At 41.4% G+C, this 17,819-nt stretch overlaps 1 protein-coding gene across 5 annotated transcripts in view; it reads left to right on the top strand.

Annotated features, from left to right (window-relative positions):
* The window catches only part of SDK1 (sidekick cell adhesion molecule 1), a 646,825-nt gene that overhangs the window by 536,613 nt on the left and 92,393 nt on the right, over window positions 1-17,819 (top strand). For 4 of the 5 annotated variants that reach the window (XM_073361955.1, XM_073361954.1, XM_073361952.1 and 1 more), the window contains 3 exons: window positions 4,659-4,774; window positions 5,603-5,792; window positions 8,605-8,703. In XM_073361955.1, the coding sequence (XP_073218056.1) occupies window positions 4,659-4,774; window positions 5,603-5,792; window positions 8,605-8,703 (405 nt within the window). Of the gene's footprint in view, window positions 1-4,658; window positions 4,775-5,602; window positions 5,793-8,604; window positions 8,704-12,430; window positions 12,491-17,819 lie in introns of those variants that run through there. The other variant, XM_073361956.1, reaches the window with a different exon arrangement.

Here is a 17,819-nt window from a genome sequence, read left to right as displayed (position 1 = left end):
TGCTGTTCAAACAATTCCTCTGAAAAATAACAGATACTGAGATTAAGTGATTTCATAAAACCTAGGGATGATAGTGGTCCAGATCATCCATTAAAGATCAAAGGTTCCATGTGTATATTTCAGCATTTTCTCTCCCAATTTTAAAAAAATATTTAATTTGGCAAGCAATGCTAGAGGAGAAAGAAAGAAAACTGGAATCAAAATGATGCTGAACACTGGTTTGGGTCATAAGGACTAGTTTGTTTGTTTGTTTGTTTTCCATGTATTTTCTTTGGTGTCTGTATCTGTTGCGAGAATAAAGCATCTTGGTGCACAGTTAAGAATCATACATTAGGCTGCATCTTTTCAGATGAAGTGGCACAAGAAAACAAATGTTGGTGGAGCAACCTGCTGTGTTGAAAACAAAAACTTCATCAAGGCTGAAATTAACCTGACAGGCCTTGTATTCATGGGCATGGCTGGGCTAAAGTGTGAGTAGGGTACCCCTAAAGCCGGGGCGTGGAGAGGGAGGATTCAAGGCAAAGCAAGTCCCATCAGCCACTTCTTTCAGGGAGTGAGCATAATAGTAATACTTAACATTTATACAGAGGTCTATATGCTCAGAATGCCTTACAAAAATTCTCCCAACATTCCTGTGAGGTAGGTAGAAGGTGGGTAAGAATTGATATCCTATATTACAGATGGGGAGACTTAGGCTGATTTTAACTGGAATTGTGGGTGCTCAGCGCTCTTGACAATCAGGCCAAAGTTGACTCATCCAAGGCCACGCAGTGGCAGAGCCAAGACCGGAGCCTGTATTTCTCAACTGCCAGTGCAGAGCTCTAACCGACAGCCCAGGGTGGCAGCCTGAGAAGTGAGTTCAGGCACTAACCTCATTCTTGGTATCCTATATGTCAGTGCAGCTGGATGAGTCCACAATCCTTATTAAAAAGAAAAATTGCATCTGAATGACTGTTTTTTCTAAGATTTGTGATTATGTCACTGTTAGCTGAGCACACGTGCTAACCATAAGTTGCATGTCACTGCAGCTACTCTGTCTTTTAATGCATTTCATTATAAAGAAGGCTTGAGGCAACCAAACAGACTGAGCATGGAGAAGCAATACTGGGATTGGTTGGGGGATGGCTTAAGAGTAGACAGCAGGAAGGATGAACAAAGTGAAAGGAAGATCCACATCCTGGATACAAAAACAGGTTGTTGAAGAGGAGAGAGAGAGATGAATTTGGGCCTCAAAAAGGACAGATTTTATTGATCCAAAATGTTTTTATACTCTGGGAACTTAAATAATTCAGTTAATTTCACTGTGTAATATAATCACAGAATGACAATTTACAAACTCTGTTTCCACTCATTGTGATGGGAATTGGTTTTCAGGATTACATATTTCAACTACAGAAATGCTAACTAGACCTTCACAGTGTTCATACAACCTTGATTCGAATGTTTCTTTCTTGATCCATAACCTCATGTTTTCACATAATTCATCTCAAATGCGCCAATCCACTGCCCTAGTATTTGTGGGCTCATAATGCTCCCTGATGACGTGGCTGTGCATAGCCACTCATCTTACAAAATCAGCTGCTATATAAGCACAGTCACGTATCTGTGGGAGGATCAAGATCTTAGTGTTTCAGACATTGATCCTCAGGAAGCAATTAAGATTCTGAGATAAAGCATTGGTTTATGGCAGAAATAGGGCCAAATCCTCAGTTGGTGTAAAGAAGCATTGCTCCATTGTAGCTGATGGAGCTATATCAGTTTACACCGGCTGAGGATCTGGCCTATAATGCCTAACTCGCTTTATAGACAAAGAGGGTTTTATGGTGCAACGCTGTTATTTTTACCATAGCCATAGGTCTGAACCCTCACCTCTAACTAACATAAGATGTACAAATTATCAGCTTTATTTTTACTTTCAAAATGTTACAATGATTCAGTTAACTTAAATGAGCTAATACAAGGAACCAGTGGACCACTCCACATCTGGCGTCTTCTAAGACAGTTGAATTTTCCTGGTCAAATCCAAAATAGAGACCAATAGTTTGTAAGGATTGTCACTGACATACATAAAGAGATGAATTATGAATCATTGTTGCATTTTCAGTATGAGACTGTTCGAGTCAAGACAGGGATGTATGGTCCCACCACAATGAGGCACTCCAGGTACAATGGACAGAATGAGGCTATGGTGATGCTGAACGTAACTGCAAAACCATGAGCTTCTGCTAACATCCAGTGGAAAATACCAGTAGATTCTCTGTAGTTTCCCATGTCTGATCACACAAAGTACCCTGTGCAGTTGGCATTACTTCTAACTACCTCATGGAGAACAGTAGATTGTCTCAACATTTAGCTTCAACTTTTCATGCCTTTTTTTCAACATTGTATTCTGGCTGTGGCACCCGATGAAAAACAACCATAAATTCAACCACCTTATCACTAAACACAATACACAAACACACACATTCACGTTCCCTGTCTAATGATCATCTTGAATCTGGTTCCCCCTTGGAATAGAAACATGACCATCAAAAAAAGAATTGCAGTGGAGTGCCAGAACAGACACAAACTAAAGATTTGGTAAGCACCTGATACACAAAAAAAGCTGCCATTTAGGTATTGTGCTTACATTCAAATCTAAAGTAAAGTTTGGGGAAATATTTGCCGTGTCCATTACTGAGAGGTGAGAGAGACCATCAAGAGTCTGGGCTAGCAAATCTTCAGAAAGCTCCATTTCCTGTATTGTTAGACTCCTCCTAGCAGTAATAAGTGATCATATACACAGCCTAAAGATGCATGCATACACTGTGGGGACAACTTCAGCCTCAACCTTCTGTGAACTCTGGAGAACTTATGGCAGCTGACCAAAACGCAAAAGATTCTTCATAAAATAAAGAAATCTTCTCTTGTAAAAAGGAAAATTCAAAGCAAATAAAATATGAATAAATCTGGCTAGAAAGGGGCTGCTTTCCTTTACACTTACTCTGATTCCTTTTCCTCTCCCTCCAAAGTAATTCATGTGGGAGTAGCTCTTTGTGAAGATCTACAGATAAAGTTATGGCAGGGATCCAAAGACATTCATGGCTCCTGGCAATCTGTTTTCCTCTAACATAATTATATCCTTGTGGGGGATAAATCTAGAAGAAGATAAAAAACACTTCAGCATAGAGAGGGGGAAAAAATCTGATTTCAGTCTGCTACATTGTCATGTGATGGTGCTGTGTTTCTCTTGTCCCAAGTAATTGGTAACAGGAAAGTTGTTTCAGAAATGACTGTATATGCGGTTAACCTTCAGTGCACTGGGGTGCGGGTTGGTGAATTTTCCCCCCAATATATATTAATTCTTGTGTCATACTGATTATACTGTTCTTGCTGCTTACAGCCTCAGGAGAGAGCCCTCCATAACAGCTTTTCTTCTGCTTTCATTTGGACTGCAAGGAGAGTGCTAGCTTTTTCAGGGGCACTGCGCTCCCTTGGTGATGCACTCAGAACCTTATTCAAGCTTTCTTTTCCACATGTGCTTGTGTAACATTCTCTTCCTTGGCAAATGAGTGGTCTCTGAAGCTTGACAGGTGTATCATGCTTTAAAAAAGGATTACGCCCTTCAGACATTAGAAATGCACAGAAAAAAAGATGAAAGAGCTGAAATAAAATCTTGTTCATTGAACCTTTAAAAGCAGCCTCCAAATTTAATTGCATAACTGCCTGGTGTTAAACTTGTGGTTGTGTGGTTCTTCTGTGATGTCTGGAGAGGTAATATAGTCAGAGGATGCAGAATCCCTCCGCTCTCAGGTTAGTGAGGAGTCTGTAATTTCAGTTGCGGTCGTATTTCTAGTTTCATAAGGCCCAATAATCACATTTTATAATTTAAATGAAATAGACATGTCTTTCTTTTATACCCTGCTGATCCAAGCCAAGCTCCTCAGTGATAGATCTACAACATTGTCATTTTGTACACTACACCCTAATTGAAAGGCTTGCAGGTTGGAACAGTCCTCAGTAAATCGGGAGGTCTGGGCTCAATCCAGAGGCTGGAATTGTTGCCAATTCTAGACAAGATGCTGTACTTTCCTTTCAGATAGCATAGGAAGCAGGGCAGATGTAAAACTTCTTGTTGGAACAGATTTGCACCTTCAGATAAATTTCCAGCATATAAGGATCTCTGGCTTACAACACAGGGAAATAAAACGTGTGACAGAGATATTGAGAAAGATATTTACATTAGTCCAATGTTAACTTGATTCTCATTATTATAAAGTATATAGAATGCTGAGTGTTTAAATCCCAATTTCCATCTTTATCATTATTTTATAAAAATAAAACACATGAGCACCCAGGAATGGACTGTCCCTAGTTTAGAACCTTTGCTTGTTCACAAATGTCATGATCTGCAGGAAGAATTAGCGTAGAAGGAGGGATAGAGCTAGGAAAAATAGGGTGAGATTTAAGAGGGGGAAATATAGGGTGAATATCAGAGAAAAATGGACATTCATCTGTTTTAGGCTGTGGAGAAGTCTTGCAATGGACACTGAAAACTAGACTAAACAAGACAGATGCAAATGCTCTGTAGGGAACAATCCTGAGCTGGCAGGGCGATGGACTAGGTGACATAATAGGGAAGACCTGTCTCTAATGTCTGTGATTCCATATGATTGCAGTTCCTTCTGCTCCCCCTGAGAATGTGTCAGCTGAAGCTGTAAGCTCCACCCAGATCCTACTGACATGGACATCAGTACCTGAACCAGAGCAGAATGGACTTATCCTGGGCTACAAGGTACACAGTTGAGATTTCATGCTGTCAAGTGTTTTAATACATTTGCTATGCTGTTTTTCCATTTGATAGTTATTATCTACCAGATGCATATTAATTTACCCATTTATCTTTTGAGAAGGGTCAGGAAATGTGCTCTTTCTTCAGAGGAGTGATCTGATTGGTTTAGGGTATGTCTACACTTGGAGCTGGAGATATAAACTACACTAGCTCTGATCAAGCTAGCATGCTAAAAATAGTGTTGCCACAGTGATGTGAATAGCAGGAGCAGGCTAGGTACCCCAACTTCATACAAACTCAGATGGGTATGTACTCAGGGCAGCTAGCTTCTCCTGCTGCTCACATCGCATGTCTACTTTCTGTTTAAAGCATGCTATGTCTCCTTGAACTGGAATTTACACCTGCAGCTCAAAGTGGAGACCATAGAAAGGGATATCTGTCAAGATCCTGGAACAGGCTTGCCCATACTCACCTCATCATCCCAGATCATTGCAGTTCAGTCACCAGAGATCAGGGCAAAGTATCCAGCAGAGTTGCATTGTTTCTAACAATGCCCTCTGTCTTCTAAAGTCATAATCTCTCAGGTTCAAGCATGCAGTATCACTGATTTCCCTTCACATGTACAGCAGTTCATGGCTTACCCTCTGTGTTATATACAGCCAGTGCTCATGTCTATGGGATTACCTGTTTACTCTGTGCAAAAGAGTGCAGTTGAATCTGTTGTTTTATATTTTAAGATCAGGAAGAACTCAAAATACATACAATCTTTCTTGCAATCCTTTTGAATAATGATTGATAACCGTACTTTTTCTGTTGTGTTTATTCTTGCAGATTCTGTTTAAAGCAAAAGATTTGGACTCTGAACCAAAGACCCAAATAGTGAGAGGTAACCACACCCAGTCTGTCCTGCTGGCCAGCTTGCGGAAATATGTGCTTTATGAGATTCAGGTGCTGGCGTTCACACGTATTGGAGATGGGGTCCCTAACTTCCCTCCAGTCATAGAGAGAACCAAGGATGATGGTGAGTTTATGGGTCGCTCAAGTGTTCTTCCCATACATTCTAGCATTTCTTTTTAAAATCACAGCTGTTTTCATTATGCAAGCTTTAAAAATATAGCCTAGATTTGCTTACAATTTTAACATAAAGAATCTGATCCTTGGCTAGTGTCAATTAGCACAATGTTGGGGGCAAGCCGAGGTTCTGGGCCCAAAAACTGAAAACATTTCCCCTCATAATTGACAAAAGCAAAAAACTCTATTTCTCACTCATTCAAACCTCATACAGTTAGTTCCAGGTTGGAGTGAAGTTTGACAGCCCAATTATGAACTTCTACAGAACTACAATCTTAGCACTAAAAAAAGAAAAGCTATAATAGGACACAGTAAACAAATTTAGCCCTGACTGGGCCTGAAGGAGATATGGAGTTTGGCATTCCAGTAAGAGGATCTATACCAATGTTCTGCAAAAGAATACCCTGTGCTGCCTTTACTGGGAAAGGTACTTTGACTGGGCATCAGGGAATGAGAGAAGTCCAAATGCATGCACAGCAGCGAGGGGGTTTCCCCCCTTCAGTTCTCTCCTTAGCCATTGGCTGGGTAAGGGGGGATGGGAACAGTTGAATGCGTGCTGCATTCCCCTCCCCACCTTGCCTATTTGAGCCAGCTGCATGGGCAGCCCTGGCTCAGGCATGCTGACTGCTGCAGAAGTCATGGAGGTCACAGAAAGTCACGGAATCCATGACTTCCACAACCTCCATGACAGACACGGAGCCCTACTTATAACACTGTTATGATTGCTGACTTGTCATAACTTGCAGCTGGTGCCCGGGAGTAAAGGCGAGAAGAGCCAGCTTCCAGAGGTCAACAAGACCTCCAGGATTGTGCAGCTGGACCTTGCTCTCATGCAGTAGAAGAACTTTGAAGTCTTTGAGGACTGAGGTTCCCCACTCATGCCTTTGTGGCCTCTGTCACTCCAGCCTCCTTATGCGGAGAACCAGGGGAAAGAGGTTTCACAACTGAACTGAGTCCCTGAGTAGACCAGGAAGGATGTACCTCAAGTTATTTTTTGGTTTGTGGTAAAAGCCCTGGAACCCTCACTGGAACAAATTAATTAAATGCCTCATATGTGAGAGTGGGGCAGGCAATGAAGTGCCCCTCCACAAGGTAAAATTAATAAAGTTGCAGCCTGCTGTTTAAACCCAACCCACAGGTCTGTCAATCATTCACCTTCTTGTTCTGGTCAATAAGAGACTGATCTTCGAAAAGTGACCATATAAGCTTCCCTTTGTAATCCTCCCCCCCCACACACCCCCAAGCCCAGCCACAATGCTTCTTATGAGCTCAAAGATTCCTCTGTGCAGTTTGATGTGCTGAAAGGACTAGAGCCACCCCCTGTTTCTGTTTAAACTTGTCCGCGTGATGAGAGTATTCCTGGTGTATTTTCACTGCAGTTTACATTAGCAGTAAAAATATTTTTCAGCTTTACAGATGTCAAACACTTAAAGGTGACCATTTTCTCTGCATTTTCAGTAGAGTATAAGCAAGTATAAAGAATGTGTCAGTTGAAAACTCTTTTTTTGTATTCATCCTAATAAAAATAAATAAAAATAAAAAACCCAAATACTTTTGGATCTAAAGCTCCCAACAGAAATTAAATAACTGTAGATTTCCATAAGAAACTTTATTTAAGTAATTACATTGGACTGAGAACATGTTCAGATTTCTGATTTAGTACAATATTTTCTGCAGTCCACAACAAAGCACTAAGGATGTGCCTTGCACATAGGAAGAGCGCAATTACCCCCAATCATTGCTTTAGTCATTCTCCTAACACACTAGCTGTGTGGTAACTTGGCCTTTTTCTAAGAGACGAGGCAGAGAGGAGATTATTGTCGCAAAACTCTACAGGGAGATAGTGCGTTCACTGAATTCCATAAACCAGAATGTAATGAGAAATGTTTAAGGTTGTTTGTCAAAGACAAGCTCATTATACCTGTTCCCTCCTAAAGTACATGTTGGCAAATGTCACAAATTGTTCTTCCATCTCCAAACTCCTGACATAAACATGTTGCGTCTTCTTTCAGTTCAATTTAATTAAAAGTATCATCAATGAGAGTGCAGGTGAGATTTGTACTTAAGGAGAATTTTAGAGCCTGCGTATTTGTGAATTCGCATAAACTCACCTTGTGAACCTGAGATGGACAACCTGGGTGCCAGCCATCTGTGTTAATGGGCTTCTGACCTCACAGAGGTTCTCGAGCCTAGACACGCGTACAAAATGCATATGTAAAATCAGAGGGGAGTTCAAAGCTAGGGCTGCCCGCACAGTTAGACGATATTATTCAGTTTCAACAGGCATGAAGGGGATTAAGCTGACACATTATCTCTCTCTGTAAAGGTAGTTCAGTGTCTCGCACCCTAGAATATAATCAGCTATGTAGTGACTTAGATGAAGTGTGTAATCTGATTGGCTCACAGGGATTCCCAGCTATGCCGTTATGAGATCATCCTCACATAGGTCAGAACTCATTTGTCAAAGCATCCTTGTATAACACACTTTTATAGGAGCAGCAAAACATTCTAGGGTGAGTGGTTGCGGTATTATATTTACTCTTCTGTGGTGCAGCCTTTCACAGAATTCCTCACCATATAACCAGTGTGTGCATGTACAGCATCATAAGCTCACAGCCATCTCTGGAGTTCTGGTTAGATACTGCTTGGCCTGATGTCTGTATAGAGTAGACAGAGGAGTTTTTAAACAAGCAGCTGCCACAGAACTAGCAGTTCCATTGGTACGTAATATCCACTTTTGAGATTTCGGTTGCTCTTTTCAGCCCCAGGACCTCCTGTAAGGCTGGTGTTCCCTGAAGTGAGACTGACATCAGTACGAATTGTATGGCAACCACCAGAAGAACCCAATGGAATTATTCTGGGTAAGAGAGGCAACATTTAAATTTCCAAACACAACGGTTAGGAAGAGGCGGAGATAGAACAGAAGGAGAACTATGAATATGTGCTTATTCTCCTCTTGCTTTCAGTACTAGAAAGCACATCCAAACCAGTTCACAGGTGAACAAATGAAAATATTACATTGCTGTCAGCTGAGACGCGTGGTACCCCTTGGTGGGATTTGGAAGGGTCAGTGAGATTCTGTATAACTAATGTAACACTCTTCTGATCCCCAGGGTGCACATTTGCATGAGTCAGATGCATGTCATCTCATGGCACTATATTTAAATTGTGTCCCATTTTTCTGTTTTGTATCCTTTTTAGATGAGTATTTGGGGAGTTGCCTCCTATTCTATGGCAGGGGAAGAGTTGGTTTTTCCCTTGTGATGCCAGGACCACCTAAGCTCTTAGTTGTATGTGTTCTTGTGTTTTGCTTTATCACTTTTCTTTGGCGAATACCATCTGTCAGGTTACAAGGAGTTAACTCATAATTAGCTTTTCATCAAGAGCAATAGTAGTAGCTAACTGAATGACAAGAATCTGTGAAATGTCTTCTCACCTTTCCTTTACCCTGACCTCTCAAGATGGCTTTCCAGCACACAAATCAGCAGTCACTTTTACAAAAACAATGTGATCTGTATGAAGATGTTTACAAGATATTAATCCATTCCTGCCTCTAATAATAAAGTACTGAGTAGTTAAATAGCACTTTTGTCTTCAAAGCTCTGGACTAATGTTAATAATCCTCCCACCAGCCCTGGTAGGTAGGTAGGGATGCTAATTCCCATTTTAAAAATGGGGAAATTGAGACCCTGACTTCTCATCTTGTACTCATTCTTTTAGACTCTGCTGCCTCGGTTCTGTCTCTAGGGTTACCTGGCAGCGCTGTAGTTTGGGTTTGTATTTAGAATTCTGAGATAATTTTCCATAGCATTAGTTTTAATTAGCATTAATTTTAAGGGAGGCCCATAGTTTGGGTTTTACCAGGTTGACAGTGTCCCTTTAAATTACAGGCTTTTTTTTTTTTTTTTTTTTTGCATTTTGTTCAAATCTTGAGTCAATCGCTATAGAAACTGCTCAGGTTCACGTCCTCCAAAAGTACTCAAGTGAGGAAATCCTGGCACCTGAAGCAGCAGGCAAGTCATCAGATGTGATTTGAAGGCAGCTGCTGCAGGGATCTCCTGAATACAAGAAAAAAAGTCTTTGCATGAAAGTTGGCACCAGTTAGCTGTCAGAGACAGAATCCTGCAGTTTGAGGTGTTGGGTGTCTGTCTGTTTTTTAAATAAAGGAGAACTACCTCCTATGTGCTTATTTCCAATGGAAACTAGGATTTGAAGCATAAAATGTGTCTACAGAAAATTCCAGCTGATAAAGAATATTGGAAAAATATAAAAAATTATTTTATAAACTGTGCCTCCTCTGTCACACTATGCCTCATTGCTGATCTTTGCCTTATCTGTTCAGACTGTAAGCTCCTTACAGGAGGGACTATCTCTTATTCTGTGTTTGCACAGGGCCTAGCAAACTGCAGCCCCATTCTTGTATGGACTCTTAGGCGCTACCTCAATAAACATGATAAATAATAACATGAGGGTCCAAGGAAGGAAGTAGTTAGTTGGCAATGTCACAATGAAAGGGTAAGAATTACCCACATAGGGTATATCTTATCCGTTCTAACAAAAGAAGAGTACCCCAAAAATATGTGAAAAATAGCATAGCACTGCGACACTGTTGGAAAATGAAGGTTACAATTTTCTCTTTTTTCCTGTATTGTTTTTTAAATCTCCTTATTGCAGTGAACTTTTAGAAAGCAATTGTAACCATCACAGCCAAGTGTACTGAACTGGAAATGTTGGTGAAAATAGGTTAATACGGTTCTGCAGGGCGCCCTGCAGACCATCAGTGGTGCTGGAAAGAGAAAGTGTCTTTTTTTTCCCCCCAAGAGCAACATTAGAATCAAAGGCTTAGAATCAATGTTTCTGCTCTGCTAGTGTGGCCCTCTGAGCATACAAACACCTTTGTAGCTAACATTTTTGTAATCCATATTAAAACATGTTCTAGCATTTCAGAGAGGGATTAGCAGCATGCAACACTGGCAGGCACCTAGAGGGAAAAATACTTGTTTGTTTAAATATTTTACTATGGAGAGCTGCAGATATTTCTGACTCCTCTTTTGGGAGTGTTGAAGTAACCACCTGGGCCCCTACTCTTCCTTCTTTTCTGCATTCCATCCACTTGCCACGAGACACAGTTCCTTTACATACTATTTAAACAAAGTGATGCATTACTATGGATGTGCTCTTCATATCTGTGAGCGGTTCACTGAGAATGAGAGCTCATTCGGCACCCTTCCAGTCCCTGGTTAGTATTCCTCATGGTATCCTTGTGTCTAACATTTACCTGCAGCTTATTGCAAAAGTGTGTAAGAACTCGTCTGAGAATTAGAACAAAAATTGGATGTAATCCATTTTTGCAAATTCACATTTTAATCCTGTATTGCGTTTGCACACACCCTGGCCCTTAAATAGCACAAATGGTAAAATAAACAATCAGGCAGGCTGTAACTTTCCAATATCATTCAGCTTTTCCTAAGTTCTATGACAAATTAGTGAGTGTTTATCGCTCTGATGCATCACAGCCCATGTGAGCAGTGCTGTCGGTTCTGAAAGGTTTTGTATGGTGACGAGCTTGAAAGATGCTTTAGTATTCACTGTCTGTAGTCATTCTCCTGCCTGTTTGCTTTGGGGAATCAAGTGGTTGTGTTACAGTGACCTAACATTTAACAGGCAGTTTAAACTGTTGCCTTTTATTCAGTTCAGAAAGCACAGCCATATGAAACTGATTGCAGACACGCAAAAAGTATTTTAAAAGATGCTCAGGCAAATGTAAGCACATTTTAAAAAAAAAAAGAAATTCCTAAAGAATATATCTATTTTTTCGTTATCCACTGTGGGCCTGATCCAAAGCCCACTGAAGTCAATGGAAAGGCTCCCAGGGATGGTAGTGGATTTAGGGTCAGGCATTATATGGGAAAAGAGTAAGGAAAAGGCTTAAACAACTTAAAGGTAAATTCACAGTTTCAGGGCAATTGCATCTGTATTCCTACTCTAGGGTCCTGGCTCCTCAGCCATCACCTCTCTTGAGTAAAGACCTGTGTTCCTCTCCCTTCTGATGGGTTTTGCAGGCTGCATAGCTCCCTGCCTACACTGAGATATTTCCAGCAAGCCAGACTACCTAAACAGGCTAGCGTCTGCACTTTGCTTCTCTCCAGAGGCTATGAACAGCTGTAATTGCTCTCACAAATTACCACAGCTCTTTGTAGGCAAGCACATTTATTCTTAAGGTTAAAGCATTCAGAGAAAACATTAATAAAAATGAACCTAGACGCATGCTAAAAAGCTTACAAGACGTCACCCCACCTGCAGCCTCAGGCTGTGGTAGGTGTCAGTCCTTCAAAACTCACAACTATTTTTTTCCGGGATTACAAGTTCATTACGAGGTCAGATTCAGAACCAGAACAACGAGAAATAGTTCAATCTTCCCTTTATATAGTTTGAGCCTTTGATCACAGTTTGGCTTTACATAACAGGTGATCCAAAAACAATCACCCTCTCCACAGGGCATAGCTTCAGAAGGCTGGGGGTTTTGTATAACTGGATGTGGGGAATTTTCACTCACCTCTCCCTAGGTATTCTCCCATCAACCTAGCTACTACCTCATGGGGAAGTGGATTACCTACACTGATGAGAGAAGTGCTTCGAGTAACCTAGGTAATGTCTTCACTGAAGCACTGCAGCATTTTCATTGTAGATATTGCAAGAAATTGCTGTATCTGTCATGGTTACTGTGATTGGCCATCTGGAATATCGTTCTTCTAGAATATCTTCCTGTCCCAGAAGACTTACTTGAGCCACCTCTTAAATCTTTTACTCTATTTTCCCCATGACCCTCTGGTTTCTTATATCTGAAAAAAGCCGTATTGTCATAATCTGTGTGTAATTTTTTTCATTCTGCATTTAAGTTTTATTCATATTTCACTGACTCCGTTCAGTAATCTTTCCAGCTCTCCTCTCTGCGAGATTTCTGGGACTCTTTTATCCTTTGTTCCTTTCTGAGCTTCCTTGTTCATCTGCAGGAGCCTTTATAGCTCCTTTCGCAGTTATTGCTACATTGCTTCTTAATGCCCTGAGGCATGTATTAATTTCACTTTGAACACTTTCCGTTTACCTCTATTGATTTGCCTTGTTTAATTTTACCCAACTCTTCCTGCATTCTTCCATCCTTTTATTGCTAAAATTCAGCAACCTAATAATTTTACCATTTTAATTTCACTTCAGCTTAACTTAACCAAGCTCGACTGTGGCTTAGACCTCCATGCTTCAGATGTTGCCTCTGTGTCACTCAAAAATAAGACAAGACTTGCTCTACCATGACTGAGCGTCTGCTGGGTACTCTGGAACATCAAAGGATGACATAGTAGAGAGTGACCCAAGAAACTAAAGATGCAGATTCCAACTATTTTTCAGGTGTTTTCGTGATAACAAGAGTGAGTTGGGCTTTAGATGTGGACTTCTGAGGAAACATCTGAGGGAAGAAGGTTGGAGTCTCTGGTTGCATCAATCTTTTTGAAACCACCAAGAAGGGGAATGCTTTCCCAGACTGCCAGCCAGCAAAGCAAATGTGGGAGAGAATGACGATAGCTTGTATTTTTTCAGATTGCACTGAAGGAGTTTGTATAGCTGTCAGAGACAAGTGAGTCTTCTTGTTAATCTTCTAAACAGTAAAACTAGCATTAACAGTAGTGAGAATTTGTTCTTCTAAAAACTAGGTTATTATAATTCCCTGTATGTCAATCTATTTCCTTGATTCATTTGTACATCTGTCTATCATTAGTCTTAGCATTTAGTAATACACTTTTTTCTTTGCATTCATGTCTAATACTTAAAATTTTATAGTTCAGCGGGATTAGAACAGGTAGGAAAGTGACCAACAATAATTTGCCTTTGATAACATACTTACCTTTTAACAACTTGCTTTTCTCTTAATAGTCCATGTTTTGCCTCCAGGCTCTAGTCTTGCTGTTTTACTACTTGTTCTTATCTTCTCTTGTTGTACTTCTTTAACTATCTTATCTGCCTCTTCCTGCATTGCTCTTGCTACTGTATAAATTCCACAATGCATTCTTTCTTCTGTTTCCCCCACTCTGGTCACCTGTATCTGTGCTCTCAATTCTGCTTTCTGTACATGTACAGAAACAGAAAAGATCACAACACATCCCTTCCTCTTCGTCCTACTGATCTGTCTTTCTCTGGACTTTAAATAAGACAGACTACTCTAGTGTTAAAGATGCTGAAATACCATGGTGATGAGTGCAGGACAGATGAGAGGCTTGGAACTATAGGTCAAAAGGGATAGATTATATATACTTGCCTGAAAAGTGTAAGGCTGGAAAGTTCAAAGATGGGTACCTCTGAGACATCACTGGGAGTTGTGAGTGCGCAGAACCTATGAAAATCAAATCATTTTTTGTTTAGGTACCTAGTTTTAGTCACCCAACTGTGAAAATGTTAGTCTAAATTTCCTGTTAGCACTGCAGACCAGTATAGGTTTGAGATAGCAAAATGGAATGTCTTCTGGCTCATGGGTCATCAACAGACTTGTTAACTGAGCCCTAATTGCACCCTCTTCATTAGTGATGCAGCAGCCAAAAGTATATAGCTTGACTTTCAGATCTTAGGATGAATTTCAGAGCTATAAGCTTGGAAAACCATCTTTATACTCATAAAATGAAAATATTTGATCTGGAAGTCACAGAGAAATGTAACGGGGGTGATAGCCAACACCTGGAAGAGATCTGTGTGACTACTCCTCTATAAAAAGCAGCCGGAGGTTGCAATGAAGTGGGGAGAGATCAGGAAATTGTAGAAACCATAGCGAGTGTGAAGAGCTTCTGTAGGGGAGACCTGAGATCAAGGGTGTGTCAGAGAGGAGCCCAGGCATCACGAGGCACCTGTGAGGAAACCCAGATGATGTTTGGGTCTCAAAGTTTGGGGCCTAGATGCTGCTGCCCAAAGGCTAAGGCTCCAGCTAGGAAGAGCTGGGAGGATGGACTGTGACAACCGTCTGGGACAGAAGACCAAGCTGTGCCTGTGAGAGAAGGCACCCGCACAAAGTATAGACTTTTGTGTGGTGATGGTCTTTATTTTTGGGACCCTGTGGTCTGTTAAGAACTATTTCTGTTATTAAACTGTGTTCATGACACCCCAGGCAAAGAATTGTTTCTGCTACTAAACCCGCCCCAGGCAGGGGTGGTGTTAATCCAGAGGGAAATCTATGTGTTGTTCTTAAGGGACCCTGAAGAGAGGGAAACAGAAGTAGGATGTTGCAAAGCAAGCTCTGGTCATGAAAGGGTGCTTAGGAGATGGCCAGCCCTGTTACAAGAGACAGTAAATGTAGAGCCTCACCATGTCATGTTACAGTCACTGTTCATAGTAGGACAGCATTTTAATCCACACGCTCAGGTTTCTAATCTGTGCTATCTCAGATGGCCCTATAATGTTTCTGAGAAAACTACCCAAGCTCTTACTATTCACCTTATTTTCCAAAGCCAGAAGTTTCCAACTTGGGTGCCCAAAATTAAACACCAAAATCCATGTTTATACACCTAAATAAGTGGCTATATATACAGAGGTACTGCGAACTCACAGCCCCCAGTGACTTCAATTGGAGCTACAGGTAATCTGAAAAGCAAGCTGGTTATTTAGATGCCTACCTTTATGCACTCTGGTTTGAAAATGTTGGTCTTCCAGTCTATCATCTGTATATGTCATTATTCTTATACGGGCTGAGACCATTGGCTCCCTCTCTCTTTTTTACCTGCTGTAATTTGAATACGAAGGAAGACTGGTCTCCTACCCTTGTCCATGTGTAGCCACAGGGTCTGAAACTCTGGGTCACAGCAGCATACAGTACTAGCATTCAGAGTCCCACTGCTAACCATTGCCACAGATTTCTTTATAGCCTCCAAAGAAAAAGACAAGGAAATATAAGGAAGAGAAATGCCATCAGTAATAACATGGAATAGGATGGCCCCACCTGGATCACCCTTCTGCAGCAGGCCATGGCAAGACAGTCTCATTTGCCTCGGTTTCCCCTTTCAGAGTCGACATAACTCCATGCAAACTTAACCTCTAGTCCATCAACATTACCATTACCAAAACATAGCTCAAATCATCCCCACCAAAAGTCCCAAATAGTCTGTTTCCCACACCCAGTGTATATAGTCCTTAAAACCCAAGACATCTTGCCCCTAGCTGCCTCACATACCACAGACTGACACCTTCAGTCATGCCTGGACACTGTCAGTCCTCTCTTTTCCTTGTTCCAGGACAGCCACCCCAGCCCTTCCAACTGGAGTGTAGCTCCACTCTTCCTAGCAGGAACCCCACAGCCTCTCTGCTGGGAGCATCTTTCACTCCCCCTAGCGCTCTCGTGGTTACCCTGGGTTCAGCTTTCCAGCCCTGGGGATGTCAGCAGGTAAGCTCCTCTGCCGTTCCCCTGTCTTCAACCCTCTCTGGTCCTAGCTCTCTGGCTTGGAGATGCCAGCCAGCAAATGCCTCTTGCAGCTCTCCTTGCCTTCAACTTTTCCCCAGGAAACACCTTCTGCTTCCTTCCAGGACGTTCTCCAGTCCCACTGGTCTTTGACAGTTCTCACCTGCCCTTCCTGGCTGAACCAGTCTGCTCTCATCTCTGGGTTCCTGACTAACCCAAGCAGCCCTCCTAATTAGCCAAATGGGAGCACCTGCTCTCATACCTGGGAGCTAGACCTACTTCATTTACTGGGGCCAATCACCCTGTGACACCCCATCCCCATCATCACCACTGTCTGCATACACATATAACACCATTTGTATCCCAGGTAAATTCTATGGTTCACAAGATAATACACATACTCATATATAGAATTCACTCTGAAAAGTACTTTAATTCTCTATTTGTGCATCTTCTTTCTTTGTTAGTTGGGTGAATGACAATCACTGCAGTTTCCCGGTGGGAGATAGATGCCATCAATTTTGTCTAATGTCCACTAATATCCTTAGTTTTCCATGCATTGACCTTCATGTATGAAACACTCTTTCTGCTCTTATTGCAATCAAGATTTAGTAGGCATTCAACTCTGTAGCGGGGATATAAAGTTCAGGGGGGAAAATCAGTGTCTCTGCAGAGCTTTTTGTATTTCAGAAGATCAGCAAAGGTTTGGCAGAAATCTGTCACAACTGAGTTCAGCTGTTTTATTTTGTAGGGTTTTTTTGGCCATTACCCTCTCTCACGTAACTTGATGAAGCATTTAACAGTTCTGACTTTATTCAGCTTGGAAAACAGAGCACCACACAAGTTCTAGTATGAATTGATTCTGGAACATAGTTGCTGGACTAAAAGTTGCCAGTGCGCTCCAGGAGAAAGAGAACCTGGTGCAGTTGGTAGTATTTCCAGAATGGGTTTGAACATTTGGTATTCTCTCTTTGGGGGACAGTTGTTGTTTGTGGTGTGTGAGAATCCTGGACACACTAGTTTGCACAGTTGGATCATTAATAATGTGTGATAAACTGTAAACTCATAACCATCAGAAAGGCCTGAGAGGAGATTAGAGTCGACTGAGCAGAATTTACTAAACAGATGACGTGTGGTATCAGCTTTTCAGCATACGGGGTATTTTTCAAGCAGGACCCCACAGTCTCCTGATCTCCTAAAAAAACAATGAGGAGTACTTGTGGCACCTTAAACGCTAACAAATTTATTTGAGCATAAGATTTCATGGGAAAGCTTATGCCCAAATAAATTAGTTGGTCTGTTTAAAATGTAGGTAAAGAAACAAGGTTTCGTGGGGAAGCTTATGCCCAAATAAATTGGTTAGTCTCTAAGGTGCCACAAGTCCTCCTTGTTTTTGCTGATGCATACTAACACGGCTGCCACTCTGAAACCTGATCTTCTGCAGTGAAGGAGAAGAGCAGGAACACCAAGTGACTAAAAGAAAGAGGCTTGTACCATCAACTACAGCATGAATTCTAGATCTACACATGGGCAGGAAAGATGAAAAAA

Source organism: Lepidochelys kempii, chromosome 10, assembly GCF_965140265.1.
Source record: "Lepidochelys kempii isolate rLepKem1 chromosome 10, rLepKem1.hap2, whole genome shotgun sequence".
In the NCBI taxonomy this organism is placed as follows: domain Eukaryota; kingdom Metazoa; phylum Chordata; order Testudines; family Cheloniidae; genus Lepidochelys; species Lepidochelys kempii.
This window is presented reverse-complemented; position numbering and strand designations above follow the sequence as displayed.